The 13,807-nt window shown below is 48.8% G+C and overlaps 1 protein-coding gene across 1 annotated transcript; it reads right to left on the minus strand.

Moving 5' to 3' along the window:
- Positions 1-7,624: 7,624 nt before the first annotated feature.
- PFICI_08656 (uncharacterized protein) lies at positions 7,625-9,018 on the minus strand (the record flags this gene model as incomplete). Its single annotated transcript, XM_007837237.1, has 2 exons — positions 7,625-8,725; positions 8,806-9,018. 2 exons carry the CDS (start codon positions 9,016-9,018, stop codon positions 7,625-7,627), a joined length of 1,314 nt encoding a protein of 437 aa, XP_007835428.1.
- Positions 9,019-13,807: the final 4,789 nt, after the last annotated feature.

Consider the following 13,807-nt stretch of genomic DNA (forward strand, 5'->3'; position numbering starts at 1 on the left):
CCTGGACGTCGTGGGGGAGGAGACAGCACGAGATCCCTGCCCGTGCCCCACGACCGCGATGATTCGAGCAGCGCAAAAGCACGTCAAAAAAAGACTCTGCCTAAGTTCTTCTGGAGAACGTCACACCCCATTGACCACCAATCTCTGGTTGGTCAATGTTGAAGATCGGATGCAACTTTGCATTTTCGATCACAATTATGCAGTGAAGTAGACCCCTGATGACCATATACAGATTGCTTGGCAGAAAATGAAGAAAGAGGAGGAGGGCAGACAAGTAAAAAGATTTGGAAATTGGGGACCCCGATGAAGATGGAGTGGTTGCAAGGCACCAACCCATGGTTACACGACTTGCAACTTGTCGGCCTCCAGAAGAGAGGTGTGTGCAGCCAAAAAGCAGCGCAACAAGGGTGCCGCGGTTCAAGGGTAGGGGGAGCTAGGCTTCTTAGACTCGACCGGGGCCCAAGTTCCCCGTCCACAGGGGTGCATGCACAGGCACTGGCGACAGGTACAGGCACAGGCACAGGGCACAGGACACACAGATACTACAGGGGACGGTAACAAACTGCTGCAGGGTATCCGATAGTGACTGTACTGCGTAGGGGGACCGGAGAGAGGCAAGAGAGGGTCTGTGTATCTGTACGATCAATTCTTGCTCCATCATACTACTTGAGTAAATCCACATACCATACAGCAGATAGTGCAGGCTGGGAGCTCGAGAACTCCCGGGTTTCTCTGCCCATTTTGTGGATTCTTGCTGGCCAGAACGTGACAAGAATGCATTAAATAGCATGCAAGTGATGAGATGCAGAGGCCTATGGAGTAATGTGACCCGGCAGCTCATTGTCATTTCCATGTGGCTTCGTATATCCATTTGCATGGGTTCACGAGACCCATCAATTCACCTTTGGTTGTAAGCACTCGTTCTTGGGCTCTTCGGTCGGTCCTGGGGAAACACGGCTCGGTGTTTGCCAACTTAAATATGTGTATACATGTGTGTATGTTTGGTTCCTATGGTTGGACCTAGGTAGCCTCGCGAGGCTCGCAACGCTTGGAGATGGTATAGCTATCCAGGAACGTCCAAATCTATAGCTCCATGCATGCGCGTGAACAAAAACAAAATACGTTCATGACTCGGTATGCGATTGGCAGTGACCACTTGATATACCTAGGGTTTGGTTGGTAGGTATGTATGCTAGTGAGTATTGTAGGCAATGCGACTGGGAAAAAAGGTTCATAGTCAAAGTATCAGTTCTGTCCTCGGTGAAATTCTCAAGCTCAAGCTCAAGCTTTCAATATGATTCAAACCCAGTACTCACAATACGGCATCATTTTGGGTGTTTGGAAGTCCAGGAGCTGCAGCTCCGGCTGTTTTTAGATCTGTTGATAAATACTTTGTACTCCGATTCCTGTTCCTGTTGATGTTTCTGTTTCTAGAGTAATCAGCTCGATTGTCGCGCCTTGCACATCTTATCTATGGTCAAGATCAGTCATGTGTTGAATCAATCAAATCAGATCACCCAAAAGAGAGGTTCGGAAAGCGTAATTCCATTCTGGTACCAAGTAGCCATACATGAATGTGATAGTAGTCAATTGCATGACACAATGCAAGCTCATCTAACGATGACGGGGGCCATGGCGGAGAGTACATAGTAATTACAAGTATTCGCGCAAGTCATAACCATATCAATCGCATCCAGCGGATCCCTTGCTGGAGTCATATGCCATGTGACTGAAGATCATCAGTTGCGGTCATATTGGTATATCTTTTCGATTGAGCGAAGCTGGTATTGCAAGCCGTGTTCCCGATGTAGTTTTCTGGGCGCGCACATTGGCTGCAGCTTGTTTTGGGGCTGGGTAATGCAGCCCAAGCTGTGGTTGCGCCGTATTCATCATACATACATTCTCACTGTACAGCAGTCAGGCAGTTTGTGTAATGCAAAAGCTCGCTTCAATGTTGCATACATGCAAAATTGTCGCCTGAATGAACCGGTCAATTGGTATCCTTGAAAGGAAAAAGGTATTCGCGCGCCAGGGCCAGGCCACGAGGTAAGCACTTGTACGCAGGCGGATGCGCGAAAGGATCTTCCCGTCCCTGATCTGTGATTGTCAGCGCGCTATTAGGGCCTCTTGGTTGAATCGAATCTGCGCATCGAGCAGGGTGCACACAATGGACCCGACTCGAGACCCGGGGTCGGAATTCCAAGGTAGGTATCTGCGGAATACCTAAGCGCCTTGATGAAAGCAAGTCGACTTGGCCAGCAAGAATCGATGGTGACACGACATATATTTATCAACAATTGAAGATTGACCACAACAACGGTTGCAGGGCTTTGGTCAGCCACAATTGGCGAAATCGCGGCAAGCTCCTGCGTAGGCCTGTCGAATAAGGTGGGAATCAATAATTTCGTTAACGACTGCCAGCCTCAGACGGTTGTCGTGCATCTGGCGCAATGCGACCCTTCAGTGACATTGCCCGTGTGGAGTGCGTCGGGGTCCTGGAGGCCGGCTGTTGGAAACAGATACAGGTAGGTAAGGTAGGCAGGTACATACCTAAACGTAGGTAATAAGGCTTCTACGCAGTAATCCCGTGCATCACTACCACCTACTACCGTGTACGTGGCGTTCTGAATTCGTGTTGGATGGCCTCACGGCCCTACCTTGCCTGCCGCCCTGAGTGAACCATTCCTTGAGGTCGTATTGGCAGCTCTAAAGACTGGTACGCTATACTACCGATGTCACGTCGGCTAATCTTCCGAGGCGGGCTGACAGGAGGTAGTCCTTGACAGCGAATGACAGCGAACGGCACCTCTGCAATACCATGGGCGAGATCCATGACCGCGGAGTGAACGAACTCTTTGGGCTTCAACGAATATTTCTGCGGATCTTCATTCGTGCAGTTCAGATGCCTACCAAGAAGAGCTGCAACTTTCGTCACATAATCAGCGAATCATCGTGGACCCTTCCTGCAAATAGCATCTCAGCGGTTCGTCGCCGCAGCTACACCACAGGCGGCCAAGCCCGGTCAGTTGTTGTGGGGAGCTTGTTCATATCACCTATCCAGACTCTCATGGGCAATGCGAAGCATCTTTGCCGGGGTTGACTCGGCGCAGATGTCAAGACATCGCCGTTCATGTCAAGCATTGTAAGATTGGACGTCTAGCAGGGGGTCCCTCTCCTTGTCGCCTACCTGCTTGCCAATCCGCTAAAGCGCAATCACATTGACGATTTCCAAAGGCCGCACCTACTTTGTACAGCGAGCTCTTTCCACACTACAAGTTATCTGCACAACGAATCGCGAACACGTGCAACAGACAGTGCAGTTGTTTTCGCTCGGGAAGACTTCGGTTTGGCGATCACCACACGAAGCTCTCTCATTTCCAATCTCATGGTAGCAAGAGCTAAGTTCCTGAGTACACAGCAGCTAAATGTACGCATCACCTGGTTGCCTTGACAGTCAATAATGCGGTATTGATTACCTCGTCCACTACCAGCAAACATCAGTTGTTCCTGTTCCAACTACACCGAAGAGGGGAATCCTCTGAGCAAAGAAGAGGTCCACATCTCGATCATCCCGACACTAAATCCACTTTTTGTAACCAGGTGCCAGTGTGCCAACCAGGATGGAATTCCCGCCAGACTATACAATCACCAACATATGGCGCTAAAGTGGCGTCCAGTCAAGGTACAAATGCTGGGCGTTATGTTCCCAGCGGGGCATAAATAGGATTGTGAGCGACTGCACAGTTGCCCGTTGTGGTCATGATAGCACTGATCCATCGTCGGTACCGCAGAAAGCAAGCCAGCAGACGATCACGAAACTTGTCTTTCAAGTAGTGGTGGTTTCTACTCACACCGCAGTGCTACAAACTAGCCTTGGGATTCGTCGCAATCGATGAGGCAAATTCTGTAGCTTTTGCTGCCTCATTCGTGCTGCTACTCACACGCAAAGGATGGAGCTTGGCGGCAACTCCTCTGTCAGAGTCACCGTTCAGAAAGTCCATCATCCCTGGTGAAGGATCAATTGCCCGATCTCAGGACCGTTACGGAATACTATGTCGGTTCCTGAACCACCCCTGCGCCTCTATCACATGTATGAAATGAGTCTTGCCGCGAAAATTGCATCCAAGTATCAGAAGGACCATACGTTGATGCTCCCAAAGACGATCCCGTCGAACGGTCCGCACCCATCCGTTGTCCAACTGTGTGGATGATCATAATACTGAATGGCTGACCCGAACAGAACCACAGCACAGTACACTCATTGAGCGCCACGAATCTGTTCCGAGTTCCAATAAGACTGCTGCGCCCAGGTATGTGACCACAATGCACTTCGTTGAACAATACGATATCGCGTCATGCATGAAGAACATGTTTCCGCTCGACCCTCTTGCAGCCAGTAGTTGACGACGATGAGCCTCGAGTCTTCGTCACCCAACAGCTGTCGTGACGCGGTCATCTACCGTACCTATTGACCTCCTTGTAAGCTTGCGCAGGTCCGGCTGCGGGATTGCTGCGCGGCCGCTCATATCGGATCCTGGCCCGAGTCCAGAACCAGCGAACCCAACAGTCTGGTACGGCATACGAAGAGGTGGGAAAAAATTATGATGAAGACTGGAGCTCTTCATTGTTCTCAGATTTTTATGGTGGATCCTTATTCTCAAACTCTCAACTTGTGACAGCATTGATCTCGCTTCGACACCCGTCATTTTGATTTTGATCTTTGGCGGTCGGCTTGGACTACAAATCCTTGAGAAGATCTCGCTTCGATACCCGCCCGCCATTCTGATCTTGCGATCGACTTTTGGCTCCAAACCTTGAGAAAGTCTAATCGGTATCGCACGATGCAAAATCTAGCATAACAACCAGGGGTGTCTCCGCGTCACCAAGTCGTTTGGCGATCGAATATTCGGTCGATTTTGTTTTTCCAAGGCCTAAAAAAGCACAGCCACGAAAAGCAGAAGAGAGCTTTCCGCAACAGGGTATATACACAGTCATTGATTGTTTGCTCATCAATCTTTCTAGTGGGTAGTTTTAGAATTCCTGGGATATTACTAAGGGTCTTGGAACCTCTGAAAACATATCTGCAGCCGCGTCATTCCATCAGGACCCCGCTGGCTATTTGCAGTTCCGTCGGCGCTATCAACACCGGATCATCAACTAATTCACCTGACGCCAAACTTAGTTGTTGCGCTTGTCTAAATAGGAGCCATGTGCTAAAAAGTACCATGGTTCTTTCTTTTCTTTTCTCGGGAAACATGTGTGCACTTCCGCAGGTCTTTTTTTATATTTGGCCACTGGTCCAGACCAAGACTTTTTTTTTTGGTCAATACCGACCTTAGCAATGGCTGTAAGCCCGTGGTGCGAAGTAATATAGCGGCCGATGGGGGTTCATCCGTCGACCATGGCACAGACAATGGGGCTATTTCCCGATGACTGAATGGGTGGCTCTAGGCTGGCTCTAGGCTGGCTCTCAAGATTCCATTGCAGGTAATTTTGCCCACATGATTGATTAACTCAAAACATTAGAACTTTGTAACTGTGCATTTAAAGGAGATATGAATACTTATCCATGAAGTACAAAATGCAAATCAGGTTCTAATAATCAAGGCTCTTGGCAAAGGGGGCGCTCCTCCAAAGCATGTCACTTTTCTTGCATATGCCACTCACTCAATCCCAACTTTCACAACCGGGTGACGCCTGGCATGCTCTTATGACCGAAACAGGAACACCAGAGCCATGTATCTATCCCCCGTACTCAGGTGCTAGACTTGAAAAAGACGATGAAGAAAACTTTTTTGGGCATAAACCCATAGCCAAGCTGTGGCTGGCCTTTCCTACCTCGTATAAGCACCGGGGAAGAAGGGGAGGGACCCTTTTCTTTACCGCCCACACGTCATAGCTTGGATGACTAGGTAGTTGTAAACTACCGAAGGCAAAAAGCACTCTAGAAGTCCAAACACGATTTTAATAATTAAGAGTTTCCCTTTGTGCTCTTTTGTCTATCAGCACGAGCACGAGCGAAACCCACATTTTGCAACATGGGAAAGAGAGGGAGAGCTTGGGCCTCTGGACCCCTAAATTTAGCCTTGGCACAGCTTAGCTAGATCGGCGCCGGGGTCAACTAGCATCTCGAACAAGATGAAACTATTGAGCTTCCAGTAGCATCACACGGTAGTAGAAGGGGGGGTGCGTGTTGTTGGGTGTGGATTTGTGTGTATGTGTGTACAATTTTTCTCTCCGAAAAGCTCGAGCTCCCCCATTTTCATGGTTTATTTGGTACACTAGCTGCCCAGGTATATTACACGTGGTATCTAATCCGGAATTGCTGTAATTGGGTTGTTGGCGTCGGCAAGCGGTGGAAGTGATCGGATATTACACGTCAAATACGACATCTTGGTACCTACAATGGACGAGAATGACTGAGCTTTTCTTGTGGCCATTCTGCGGCTTGTAGCAAGTCCGCAGTTGCAAGTAGGCCAATGCTCTGTTTCTTACTTTTCAGCTAGAGCACCGGAAGGAAGGCTGTGCTTGCATCCGGAGATCTAGTACCAGCGACAAAGGGAAAAGAGACGAGCTTGGATCTAGGATGCCCGGATGTTGGGACCTGCATGGACGGTTCTGCTCACTAGCCAACTACCGTAGGAAGTACCTACAGACTGTGGTACATTTTAGGCCCCAAGAAGCACTTGAGCATTTGCCACGGTGCACAAGCCAGTCAATATCTTCCCCGGGCCTCAGTTTGCGCCCAAATGCCACTGGCGCTGAGGAGCAACACATTGAAGACGACTCCAGAGGAGTTGTGGTGCTTTCTCTCCTGCATTAGGGGGACGCAGCTTAAGCAGCTTGAAGAGAACTGGCCGACCCGCATCTGCATTAGTGGCTTTCAGGTGTTGGTAACTCTCAGTCTTTTCCAATAGCACAACATACACAGGCCGACGGTACAGCACTTGAGTGGTACTGGCACTGGCGCTGGCACTGCTGGCAAGCTGGGGCTCATTGAGGGTGTGATCTTCGCTGCTAATCGTGACGCTTATTACCAAATCACAACGACTTTCCAACAACGATGCCGTCACTAGGCTGATTATTCGGTGCAATGGGTAGGCGCACGCTACACTACAGTCCCGTACGTATGTTACTGATGTTTCTGATCGACCATGGAGAGTTTCAGGCAAGCTCCCGTCTGGTTCGTTTTCCCCCGCCCTCGCCCGCCCCCCACGGAAACGGAAATCGACCGCTCTCGCTGCCAAATCACCTGCAAAATTGTGACTGATCTTCTGCTGTTTTGCATTGACGATGACCGCAGTGACGAGACTGTTGCGATCTGGTCTGCCGAAATGCCGAACCAAAGATGTGGTGCATCTATGTTTCTACTACTTATGCAAAAGAAGGGGTGGAGAGAAAAGATTGCAACATCGTTTAAACGGAACTTTCGGCAGTGCCTACTCGCAAGAACAACCGGTTCATATGCACGCATTGACACGCACGTTCACGATGGTGTGCGGTTCCTAGGATTCTGCAAAGCCTATTCAAGAGAAAAAACTCAATTGCCGAGGCTGGCTGGGGTGGGCAAATTTGGCTACTACTATCGCTACTACTAAAAAATAGAGATGCTACTGCAGCTTTATTACTGGGGTGCGTATACAAAGGCCAACTGATCAATCTCATCGCCGTCCTGTCCGACAAAGCCCACAATCTGCCACCCGTCGGGGGCCGAAAAGGTTGCGCAGTCCGACGTCGAGGTACCGGCTGCGAGCGTGTTGCCCGCGCTCGTCGTGGCCTTGATGTAAAAGTTGCGCGTCTCGTTACTCTTTTGGCCCTGGCACAGCTCGGCGCTCGTCCAGTACTCGCTGCCGCCCAGCGTGAGCGTCGCCGCGGTGCCGCCGGTGCCGCCGTGCGTCAGCGTGGTGCCGTCGGCCAGCGTCACGCCGACGCTGTCGAGCCGGTCGGCGCCCCGGAAAGTCAGGACCGACGCCTTGGGTCCCGACTTGGCGGCCAGCGTTGGCACGTCGCTGAACCAGGTGCCGTGGGGGCCGCCCCAGAAGTTGGACTGGCGCAGCGTCGAGCTCGAGGTCCAGGTAAAGTTGGCCGTGATGGGGTTGTGGTCCGAGAGGATGCTGCCGTTGGACTGGAGGAACTTGGAGCTCTCGTAGTTGAAGTACGTCGCCTGGAGGCTGAAGAGCGGGCTTCCGCGGTAGAAGATCTTGTCCACTGTCTCGCAGTAATTGGTCGTGCTCGGGTTGTCACAAAGGCTCTCTTCGGTCGGGATCACGTTGTCACGAATCAGCTCCAACCAAACATCTGTCATACCATTCTGGTTGCTGTAAATGGTAATGTTGTCGGCGGTGCGAGTGTACCGGCTGTTGGTATCACCAAAGACGAGCACAGCGTTGCCAATGCTCCACGAGTCAATGTAATTGGCAACCTGGGCCAGGTTGGAGTTGCGGGCAGTCTCATCCCCGTCTTCGGTGCCGGCGTCGGTGTGCAGGTTGTAGCAGTCTACAAAAACGCCGTCGTCGATCTGTACCCGCATAAAGGTGAAACCCTTGGGGGTCAGGCAGTCGTTGCTCGAGGCGTCGGAGCACGTGTCCCACTTGACGCGAGTGAAATCGATCCAATCATAGTTTGCCAATGTGTTGAGACCAGAGCCGAACGGCACTCCGCCTGAAGTTGCAGTACGGTATTCATGTGTGTCCGTCTCGTAGATATAGGCGTGGTAGTTGAAGTCCTGCGCGCCACACCCACCTCTCGTTCAGTCTCTGGCTCACTCGTGCTGCTTTCAATTCAGGGAAAGGAATATTTGCCTACCTCCTGAGCATGGATCACATCATATCCATACTCGGCAAACTTGGAACCAATGGTTCCGGCGTTGGTCGCCTTGTCTCCGGGGACTTCATTGTTTTGCAGAATCGCGGGCAGACCTGCCACGTTCATGGCCAAGACATTGAACTCGCCGCTCGTTGCCCCGAGGGCTCGTCCCAGCAGGCCCGCCGAGGCCGTTACGCTAATGAAGCTCTTCATGGCAAAGGGATGCGCGATGTTTCAATTCCAGAGATGCGATTAGACACAATTCACACACACAACACGAAAACAAAAAAGACACGATAATGTCGGGGTGACATTGATTCTTTATATTCTGACCATCCGCCGGGCGCATGGCACACCGTGAGGTCATATCGAGCAGGAAGGCAGTAACCTATGGCCAACTCTCTCTCATTAGATTTGATTGCATGTCCCCCTAATCCCATTCAGTGAGGTGACGCCGTGATGTCCAGCTCAAGCCAGCTCTACGATGTAACCCTCGAAGGCGACGGCGCAACTTGGCCACGGAAAATAGACAGACGATCTTTTGCGGGAAGCGGTAGAAGCGAGAGCATGCTCGACATGATCGTCGCCATTGGCTTGGTAAACTGGGCTTTCTTTCTGTCTTTAGAAATGGCCCCCCGGCAAGATTAGCGAGGTCGAGTGGGCAGGGCCGGGGGGTGCGAAGCTTTTTTTTTTTTTTTTTTGCTTTGCTGCCAGGGACAGATTTGGGAATTGTGAGATTGCCTTTGATGGAAAGCGGACACCCGAGACGGCACGTGGGCGATTGGGGCTCCACGACATGCTGAGGAAGATCTTCATAGAGATAGATCCCAGACTCGATGCAGACCTGGGTAGGTATATTACAGAGTTCCATTTTGGAGTCGAGACATTTTTCTTCATCAGCTTCACCGTTTTCTCTAGTGTAGCTTTTCGTTTGCGCAAGAGTCAACAAACTACCCTCTCAACCCACGTGCATCGTGTCGATTCATCAGCGCTCCAAGACAAGATCTCACGGGTGTTGCTGGCGAGACTAGTAGTAAAATGACAGACAAGGATGAGAGCAGCAAGCTCATTCCCCGCAATTCCCATCACGGTAGCTAATCCGAACCAAATTGTCAGCTGGGTGACTTTTTGCCATGTGCTGAGCAATGCGCAAGCTGAAATTCCAATGTCTTTGTCATGAGCTTCTTTCTACTGGTGGACGGACAAATACACGGCCGGATACGACGGACGGACAAGAACCTGGATTTCATTACATATCTGCACGGCTATGCGCTACGCATTCGATCAATTATCAGGTATATACCGTACTCGCAATCTTCATGTGAAAGCCCGGTGGAGATGGATCCCTCCCCAAAAAAAACCAGTGGCCATCGGGTAACATTTACACCGGCTCACCTCCTCTATACAATCACATCACCTGCTTGCTACTACTCTACTGTGCACAACGCATCCAATCACAGAAAAGTCGGTGCAAACAATATAGTATGCCATGCGATAGGGGTTTCACGTATAAGTGATGGAAAGGAACCAATCCCACCGTTTCCTCTGCGACGTGTGAGCTGCCATCCTTGCTAGCATGCTAATTATATCAAGGCACTGCAAGAACAATTGCTGTCCGTCGATAAGTAATTGTTCACTTTGCAGCGGAAAGCGCACAAAACAAAAACTCTACTAACTGCCTACCTAGGTGATGGGGGGTTTTTTCCCCCTTCACTATTGATGTTTCGTAGGTTCGCGTGGGAACATCAGACGTTTGATGTTTCAACGTCATATCCCAAACGCCACGTGCGGGTGCACCTCTCTTTCTTCTTCTTTATCCTATCCGTTATTCCTCATGTTTCCCATCCCTCGGGCCATTTCCCAAAGAGTTTCTTGGAGAACGGCGAAACGGCTTACCGAGCGTATCATTTTGGTCCCGAGTGCGGCTCGGCTGGGCTTCCTTCTCGAACTTTTTCTCGCGACAGGCAAAGCAACACAAGGGGGGAAAGCATCCAGAAACACCAGGGATTGCATCTCCGTGGACACCATCAGGAACTGCGAAAGAAGAAGAAAAACAAAGGGAACCATTCGTGGAAGGCTCCTGAAACCGATAGGATCTTCTATTTAGATCTTCCCTCGTTTCCTTGGGAGGACCTGTCGGTCTTTTTTGTTTGGGAGAGGTACACACCGACCGACAAAACAAGGATTCACTGACCTTTCAAAGGTAGGCAGGCAGTGCATCTTCTCTTTCTTGTGGCTGCTGATGCATCGCTGCTATAACTCTTGAGAAGAACCAGGGGGGTCCAAGTCTCTACGATACATGATCTTTACTCAAGTCTCATGGCCTGCACACGGTGACTGAGCCAGGCTGTCCCTGTTCAAGTAAAGGGCGAGTGCATGGACTGCAGTGCTCTTGACACTGGTGACAGTCACACTGGGCATAATTGTGACGAGACGCATCTCGAGCGCCCAGAGTCACGCTTAGTTGATGAATTATGCATTGTTATCTTTTTTTACACAACTAGTCTATGTTGAGGTGATATCAAAGTGCCGTGATGAATTCTTTCCATCACAATCATCATGGGATTGTGGATTCGTCCCATGAAATCGTGCACCATCGCATCGAGTGGCACAGTGCTTCATCACCAGCGGTAGGCAGGCAGCCTCAGATCACTTTTTAGTTGTGAGCATGATGTCAAAAGGTGGTCTTATGAAAAACATTAAGTTTCGAATGTGTCACTGCAGCCGGGCATGATCACCGCGGATGCGCCGCCTTTTGTTTCCGTCCTCCGGGTTCATGCGGCTCTTACTCTTTTTTTCTTAGGCGAGGGAGGGTTCGAAATCCTTAGGCTGCTTTGGCTTGTGTTACACACTTGTGCATCCCCGGGAGATCCTCTACTGGGCAAAAGCTTGGAATCGAGTCTTGGTATAACCAAGCTTCTCATAGTACTACTGATGGGGGGAGGAGGGTGGGTAGACCATTCACCAAATGGGGCGCCTTATTCGGCTCTCGTCGAGTTGTGTGGAAAGGAATAGAGGAAACCGTTTGTCACTGTCACTGGTGATCCCGATTCAGTGGTTCGGTGAGGAATTTAGGCGCGCCCACCGTTGTCTGGCGTGGAGAAAAAAAACGACGGGCTCAAGACCCGCTCGGCAGTTGATAGGCACGGGTCTCGTTGGTATGGCACAAGAGACATAACGAGAGAGGAGAGAGAGAGAAGAGCAAAAGAACGTTGAGTCGGTATCCCAATTCCGTGCCTCACCGAATGGGACTCCGCTCTTGGACGGACCTGTCGCAGCGATGCACCTCAAATGGTGATCACGTACGATGTGGCGGGCAAGTTTCACACACATAATAGCCAAATGGGATGGGATTAATGGGGGAGAGACCCTGGATCGTCTGTGCGTTCGGTGGTGTGCGCCGCGCACTGGGGAGAGAAAGAGACAGAGAGAGAGAATTGAACCTCATCCCTCGTGACGTCTGCCCCTGCGACATGCGTAAATGTATAGGTACTTTGGGATGGAAAGACCCGCCATTTCAGTGACGAACTTTTGTGTCTGTGTAAGGGTTCACAACCTTGACTGAGAAAGCGCATGATGATCTATCTCCAGGGCTGCTCTTGCTGTACCTGAATTGGCTTGCTAATCCATGCGGGGTGAATCTGGTCCAGATTGGCGGGTACTTCAGCACGTTTTTTTTCTCTCCCTCCCACTCTCAACGTCGATCGGTATTATTTGCCTAGGTGTGGGTAGAGGACAAAAAGGTATTTGTCGTACTATCGTGACTTCTTATCGTTGATCACAGCTGTCACCGCAAAGTGTCGTGATGATCTACAAGGCAAGGCGCAAATAGTCGTGGCCGACATGAGCTAGCTAGATGGATAGAGTGGACTCTCCGCATGCGCGCGCGCGCCCGCGCTTGTTCATTCCCGTACCTGACAGTTGAGCTAAATAAACAGCGTCCATGTTGTTTCGTCATCACTCCAGGATAAGCTATCTCATCAGTGCATGCGAAACCGTTGGAATGTTCCCTGAAGAGCTCTTTGCACTACAAATCCTCCCTTGCTCAAGCACAAAAACTGGGATATACCCAGATTTGATTATAGGTCTGGGGCGGACAAGGTTGGAGGGTCGGCTACCCCAAGGCCTTGTCCTTGGCCATGCTATCCCTTTAAACTCGGAAATCGGGTCGTTTTGGTACGTACCATGATTTCCACTTATTGAACCAGTCAAAAAACAGATTTGACCGCTAAGCCATACTAAATTATATATAATTTAGGTCGTGTATTATATTTTAAATTAATATAACGCGTCGGTTAATAAATTAATTTAATAGCTAATTAAAAAGTTTTAATTAATTAAAAAAGTCCGATTTTATATATTTAAAATGTGTGTTATTATAATTAAGCTTAGGTTAAAATGGGATTAATTAATTAGTTTATTAGGATTTAGGGAAATAATAATATAATTAACGTATAGGCTATTTTTTATATAATTATATGCTTTATAAATAAATACCGCTAAAAGCTATATTTTATCGATTTAATAAGCGGTGCTAATTATTTTAATATAGCTTATAAAAATAGGTTTTATAGCATTTTAAGCAGATATTTATAATTTTAGCGATATAATCCTTTCGACGTAATATGTTAATAATTTAACGGAAACGCTATTTATAACCGTAATATAATTAGCGTTATTTAAATTATAATTTATAATAATTTTTTAATAATTTATTAATAAAGAAATTATTTTCCGGAATTCTTATTAAAATTCCCTTTATATAATTATATTATAAAATAGGCAGCCCGTATTTTTCGATAAATTTTAGTGTTAATTATTTACGGTATTTAAGCTAAATTCGGCGTAAATCGTATTCGATCCAGCTATTTTTAATTATATAATTTTATTAGCGCTAAATAATATAAAGGTTTACGAGGATAATATTTATTATTAGCCAAAATTAGCAGGAATTCGATAATTATAATATATATTTATTAAATAAGAAATTATAAATTAAGGT

The sequence above is a fragment of the Pestalotiopsis fici genome (assembly GCF_000516985.1).
Source record: "Pestalotiopsis fici W106-1 unplaced genomic scaffold PFICI_Scf_6, whole genome shotgun sequence".
Lineage (NCBI taxonomy): Eukaryota > Fungi > Ascomycota > Sordariomycetes > Amphisphaeriales > Sporocadaceae > Pestalotiopsis > Pestalotiopsis fici.